The 7,118-nt window shown below is 44.8% G+C and overlaps 1 protein-coding gene across 1 annotated transcript; it reads left to right on the forward strand.

The window, feature by feature from the left end:
* Positions 1-1,009: 1,009 nt before the first annotated feature.
* Positions 1,010-5,492, forward strand: LOC306918951 (uncharacterized protein; the record flags this gene model as incomplete). The annotated part of the gene is made up of 5 exons (XM_079531789.1): positions 1,010-1,156; positions 1,591-1,683; positions 2,474-2,751; positions 3,722-4,015; positions 4,758-5,492. Coding segments are annotated over 5 exons (1,199 nt in total), but the record flags the coding sequence as incomplete, so codon positions are not given.
* Positions 5,493-7,118: the final 1,626 nt, after the last annotated feature.

A 7,118-nucleotide genomic window follows, 5' to 3' on the forward strand; every position in this document is an offset into this window, starting at 1 on the left:
ATTACGTCCCCGACGCGTTCATTGCGGTCTTATCACTACAATTATAATGAATACAAAAGCGTTACAATCACACGTCCGAGCGATCTCCGATTATGACGGCTCTGCATGGCGATACGTGATCCCCCAACGGTAGACTCTCTGTTGTCATGGCGGCCCCTCTCGATACTGTAGTTCGTTTGTTAGTTCGTAGTATTGTAGGCTCGGGGATCGTTTGGTCGCTACAGTATGAAGAAGTAAACATGCATCTGTCCATGTGTGTTGCAGACGTTGTGCAATGCCGATCTGGTGCAGATCATGTGTTAGGCAGCGTAACAGCGTTCCGTTCATCATGTTTTTTTCCGAGACAGAGCCCCCATCTCGCAAGGCCCTCCTCCTGCAGGACAAACAGGAGGGGAGGGGGGAATCGAGTATTATAGTGTTTTGTGAAAGCCAATAGGTGGAGGAAAGCCTGGTGAGGCGAGGTTAGGTGAAATTTGATTATTTTCACACACCTTCCATGGGCGTGTCCATTTTACACTGGCTTCTACACGTAAAGCGGCCCGCCCTCCTGTTTTCAGGAGGGGAGGGGGTTTTATTTTTTTTGTTTTTTTTCTGATCACGTGAGCGGGACTAAGCAGCAATGACAGGGGGATGGTTCTTCATTGTCCGGGTGGGTAAAAAGATGAATGAAAGTATGCTATAAAAAGTGATTAAAACGTATGGATACGTGGTTCGCACCGGACGTTTGATTAATTGTTAACGTATTGATACGCGATTAGCGTTCGCTGTGTTAAGATTAATTCATGTGTATACTACACATCCAAAATGTTAGCTGCCGGGTGTACCCTGGACAGAATGCACTGCAGGGGCAGCTAACCCTTCAGTTTGAGGAAGAACAATAACACCTGTGAAGGAAGTTACATAACGCAACTACTTTACGTCAATATGGCTGCGGTGAAAAAGGTCACGTGCTTGCTGTCAGCCTGTCACTGTGCTCTGTTGGTTTCCAATGCGTGTGTTGTGTTCACAGGAGTGTCTCAGAGCAGTGCTGATAGCACAGGACCGCTGGGTTCCATCCTGGCTGTAGGAAACTTCCGAACCATGCAGCTAAACAAACATGTGGGATCATGGGAAATACGAATGGTGTCCACACAGCCCTACACTCTGAAGGTCATAGGTGACGTGCATTTTACCTATTTGGTCATCTTGAGAACCTAATAAGCAGCAGGGCATATTTTTGTTAGTGAGTTAGCTGTCTTTCCCTTTTAAACAGCTAATTATAATTAAATAATAATAATGGCTAATAGTATATTATTGCACTGACTGATATTTCTTGAATAAATGTATACATTTACATCAATACAAATAAATATCAATCAGCGAAATTCTACTATGCAAGACACATTGCATGGTTCGGAGGCAGATCTTCAAGGGCCTCAAGGGTTTTTCTACGTAGGGCCAGATCTACTAAAACAATAAAATGAGTCTCTATGCTCTATCAGTATTCTAAAAAGTGTGAAAAGACACACTGGCTATACAGTATGTCTAATTGTCCTATGCACCTATCGCAAGCACATCATTTTCTTTCATGTATAACTTTTTTATTTTCAGGTCAAAGTGACATTGACTTCCTGTTTGACTTGGTGGAATTGGCCCAGAGCCCTTTTACAGGATATGATGTTCTAGAGACCCGTCCTAGAGCTGGTATGCATTGTTTATATGTTTATTAGAAGTTTTCAAATTGGTGTCACTTTAAAAAAAATTGAGTATCACATAACTTGCTGTGAAACATCTAAGGATGGGTCAGTCGGTCGGATGGACGGACGGACGCCCGTCACACAGACGCGTTGTGAGCTTGTAGATCTACTATTTTTGAGGGGCGCTTGCCCCTCCTATAAACAGCTATAGTGTAGATTCTGTCTGAACACAAACATGAAATGCCATTGACGTGAATTGGAGAATTTACGTCATATGTGCCTGAGCAAATCGGCTGTCGGTATGTCGGTGCAAACTCTTGGCCAATAAGGGGTGGTCCATTATTGGTGACGTAACTACGATAAGAGCGCCCCTCACTTCACACAGGTGTGATTTTGGATTAGAGACTTAGTGTACGATAGGCTTAAAAAGAGTTAAAACGGTACTTGGTGCGTTCTAAGTATAGAGTGTTTAAACTGAAGTGACATTGATAGATTCCAAATATTCTGAGGCACCCCTGGACTTGTGTCAAGGCATCCTATAGTGTGCCGCGGCACCCACTTTGAGAACCCCTGCTCTACACCACATCTCTTCGACAAAAATAGCTTGTAGATCGACAAATATGGATGCTAAAGTTCAAGTGCTTAAGGATGTTGTTGTCAGGCAGTTCAAATCCCTCTGGTCCAGTTGGGCCAGGGTGTAGCTAAAGGAAGCTTTTTAAGACTAATTTTCTTTCCCTCAGAAATTGACTGGATGACGCAGCATAAGATCTCTATATTTCTTTCATTTGCCATTAAAGGTGCTAATGGTTCATTGTTGGTGACTGTCACGGGGAGTGACTCAGCAGCGGTCACGGGGGTGTCTCTGGTGGAAACATCGGGGGCAGCAGAGGTTAGCGGCACCGTGAGGTTACTGGAGGATGGAGACTACCTAGTCCAGGTGGACAGGGTCCCATCGACGGCGTTTGTGGTGCGTGTGAAGGGGAGGCTGGGCGGCAGCAGAGAGTCCAGAGCGTCAGCTGTTGACTTCCAGAGACAGTCTGCTACCAACTTAAAGGCTTCCAGCCTGACTGTCACGGTGAGCACCTGCCATGACTCCATAACTAAACCAAACAAGTGGTTCTCAAACCTTTTCATGTCATAATAAGTAACACTAGTGTAAACTCTATTATGCATTCAAAGAGATGCTTCTTCCAGCTTATCTATTTGGTTATTGGTAAAAAAATAAGCTACACTGTTAACACTCAGCCAAATAAGATGTACAGCGTCACCACATGCACACAAGCAGACCGCCTGTATTGATGCTTCACCACTTAACATTACATTGTGATTTGCCTCATTCACAAACTGCACACATAACACAAGCTAGTAACTATGGATATCTGAAGATTGGACAAGGAGGCCACAGTGTTATTATAGTCTATTGTAGGACTAATAGCATGCCAAAGTTTGTGCTATTGCCATTGAGAATGCATTGGGCGTTTAAGTTAAATAACTCCGAAACTACAAATCATTTCAAAGTAAAAAGTTCCACAGTAAGCTGAATTATAAAATGTGTGAATAGAGTTTCTAGGTGAAAGTAATTTTTTGACGTGCCATAAAGCTGCCATTGGGCCCCATTAGAAATTTCTCAAATTTGAAAGCACTATATTTCTGAAACTATGTAACATTTCAAAGATTTCAGGCAAACATGTCCACCGTAAGATGAACCTAAATACGTTTGAATGGGGTTTCTAGGTGTAAGTATGTAGGACTAGTAGCATGCCAAGGTTTGTGCTATTGCCATTGAGAATGCATTGGGCGTTTAAGTTAAATCCGGACGGGGGGGGGCTCCCTATTCCAAAGCCCCCCAGGTACATTATATATTTAAACTATTTTCAGCAATGGTACACTTATTTTTTCAGTGGGTAGATCTTGTTGAGCTGGTCATTTTGAAAGTAGATATCACGTCATAAATGTGTGGGCACCCCTGGTCTACAGTATAACCAGTTTGAAAAGTGCTTATCACAACTCCCAGTAATTGTTGTATCATTCTTCAATACATTTAGGCTGATTCAGATGGCATCTTAGAGCCAGGAACTCCGTTCCCGGTGCCTTTCACTGTGGCGATTAACGGCACAGGGGGAAACGTCTCCATCCGAGCCACCAATGACCGTGGGTTTGACTTCACTTCACCGACCAGCATCCTCCTTACGGATGGAGGCAGTGCCAATGGTACAGTGACCCTCATGGCCCGTCTTAATACACCATCTGGAAGTGACGTCACCTTAACCATCGAGGCTGAGGCGCCCGGGAGCACGGATACCAACTACGCTGTGCTGCGTTTTTCCATTGTTAACACGGTAAGTCTCCCAAAGAGTGGCAAAGCAAAGTTACTATATTTACCCAGGGTAACTGGACTAAGCATCAGATACTTGTTTACAGCCAGGCCCTGCTCATAGAACATTTCATGGTAGTGGTTCATTGCCTTGCACAAGGGCACTTCAGCGGTGGTAATTTTAACGTGCCGGTCCGGGGATACGAACTGGCGACCTTCCGGTATCAAGACCGCTCCGCAAACCGTTTGGCCACCGCTGCCACAAGTTGGCATTACAGTTGTATGAACTAAAGTATCTCCCTTTTAACCACTTTCAACCTGGCATCCCTATTTTGTGCCTGTCATTATAGGCGAAATAAATAAATACAAATCTTAAATTTTCTGCAGATCTACAAACGCATCACAAAACGACATGTAAACTTGTAGATGTGCTATTAACACTGTTGCTTTGGTGGCTTAAGTCAGGGGTTCTCAACGTTTTTGGCCGGGGACCCCCCGGAAATGCTTTGGCAGTGTCTCGGGACCCCCGCCCTGCCCCCTCCCGACCCCCAATATAAATTGACTGCTACAATAACCTTAATACTAGAGACAATACACCATCAATAAATAGGGAAGGTGTATGCATGTACTATGTGTACTATATGTAAACTCTTCATTTCCACTTTCCAGCCATTCGGGACCCCCCAAAATAATTTGGCGACCCCACGGGTTGAGAACCCCTGGCTTAAGTGACCGATGGCTTCATGTTTCCTTCTCATACCGTATAGGTGACCGATTTCACTCGGCCAGTGTGTCAGCTGGCCGCCCTGAACCCCCAATGTTCTGAGTCCAACTGCAGTTTGTCTACGTGGCGACTCTCTGCCAGCGTCAGCGACGGCCCCCAGGGCACGGGTGTGGAACGCGTCAGCCTCAAGCAGGGCAACGGATCACTGAACACCAGCGTGGCAGTGAGCAGCACGCAAAACCAGAACATAACCCTGGTGTCCTACAGCGCCTCCTGCTGTTCACCCGATGTAGAGCTGCAGGTGGTGGACGGAGTGGGCAACGTGGGCACCTGTTTCTACACTGCCTCTATAGCTAAGGCCACTCAGCCCTCCTATCTTTGCCTGACTGTGGCTATCACACTGATATTGGCCCCCCTACTAGCCCCCTAGTACAGTGGTTCCCTAACTGGGGTGTTGGACCGCGACTCTACAAAATCCCCAGATTATCTTAATGTGCAACATCGTTTTCTCACTCAACAGTAAATGAACCAATACAGAATAAGTGAATACAGCCAAAGTATCTGCACATTTCTAAAGTGACAATTTAAAGACCTTTTGAATGCTAAAATGGCCAAATTGTCAAATATTACGCACATATCTATCAATTACACATTTAATGGAAGGGAAAATTCTGGGTTTTGTTCCAAAGTTCACCGTTAATATTAACTTTTCTATTTTAAGTAAATTATGTGAAATCCATCGTACTGTAGTAATAATGCTTCTAAATGTTTGTGGTTGATTATTAAATAAATATATTTTAAATATTATTTATGTTATGCTTTCACTGCATTCTGTGTAAATGGTAAATGGTGCATTTATATAGCGCCTTTATCCAAGGCGCTTTACATAGATTGTGCATTACATTCACCCATTCACACACACACATTCATACACCAATTGCGGCGGAAGCCATGCAAGGTACCAACCAGCACATTGGGAGCAATTTGGGGTTCAGTGTCTTGCCCAAGGACACTTCGACATGTAGACAGGAGGAGCCGGGATTCGAACCGCCGACCCATGGATCATTGGACGACCTGCTCTACCTCCTGAGCCACAGCCGTGTGGGGGTGGGGGGCAATTACATAATAATGTTCTCCAAGCCTTCGATAACAATTGTGGCATTTCCATATAACCCAGGGAGTGCATTGCTTGCTGATAATCACTTTCACACGCATGTCATAATAGGCGAACATTCAGAAGAAATGGTCAAAAAGTATTAAATAGATATACAAGCTGGCATCACGTTGCCAGGCACTGTAAGCTTATACATGCATATTTCCGCAAAGACATTGGTGTAGCGGGAGAAAACAAGGGGCCAGTGAGGCTACTCAACGTTGAGGCGCTGGGCCCTAGTGGTAGGAGGAGGGACTACAGGCGGACCCGTGTATTCATGACCGGGAAACCCCGTGCAGCTGGGCTTTAACATTGAGCGCTCGGTTGCACTTCCGCATTTGACCACCAAAATGTGGTGGTCAAATGCGGAAGTAGACGTTCTGAGACGGTACTTCCGGCAGTCTTCCGGGTGCTTCAAAACGCCACTGAGCAACTTCCACTGACATGAATAGCTGGGGGGGCGGAGCTTCGCGCCAGTTCAGTCTCTATCCTTTTATATACTCAATGGGAGAAAAGCCTGGGGGACCTCATGGACATTTGTCAAAATTATATTTTTGCCAGAAACACAAAGATATAGCCCTGAATGACCATAACAGGTCTGTAACTCAGAGTGAATCGGAGTGTTCCATTTGTACACTCAAGAGTTATGGTGGGCCCTTGCAAATAAAACATAGTACTAGTTGGACTCATGGGGCAGTATTATACGTGTCTTAAGTACCAGGTCTTATGACTTAACTTAAGACCTGGAGGTGTGGTCAATGCCATTTGGCTATTCTGAGTGGCCAAATGGCATTGATCACGCCTCCAGGTCTTAAGTTAAGTAATAAGACCTGGTACTTAAGACACGCATAATACTGCCCATAATGTGACAGTGTCATTCATATTCTCAATAAAACCTGGAGACTTGACATGCAGATATTGGGTCTTAAGATCAAGGACATTTTAATGGCGTATGAAACAGAAAATCTAAAATTTGCCACACACAAGAACAAGTCTTTGCCACAGACACATTTGTCCATGTACGGACATGGATGACCCCTGGAAATATCAATGATCAAACCAAGATGATGAACGAGACAAATGTTTTTAAAAAAGGTTTTTTTATTTACTGTTTTACTGATGTCCTCACGTCTCATGCATATCGCGTGATTTCTTTCTGCGTCCGATTTTAGACAGAGACCCGCCCTTGGTGACGCCCCGCGCGGCCCGCCTGCGTCTGATTGGCCGCGAACCCTCTTATTGGCTAGCTAT

The sequence above is a fragment of the Electrona antarctica genome (assembly GCF_951216825.1).
Source record: "Electrona antarctica genome assembly, contig: scaffold_119, whole genome shotgun sequence".
Lineage (NCBI taxonomy): Eukaryota > Metazoa > Chordata > Actinopteri > Myctophiformes > Myctophidae > Electrona > Electrona antarctica.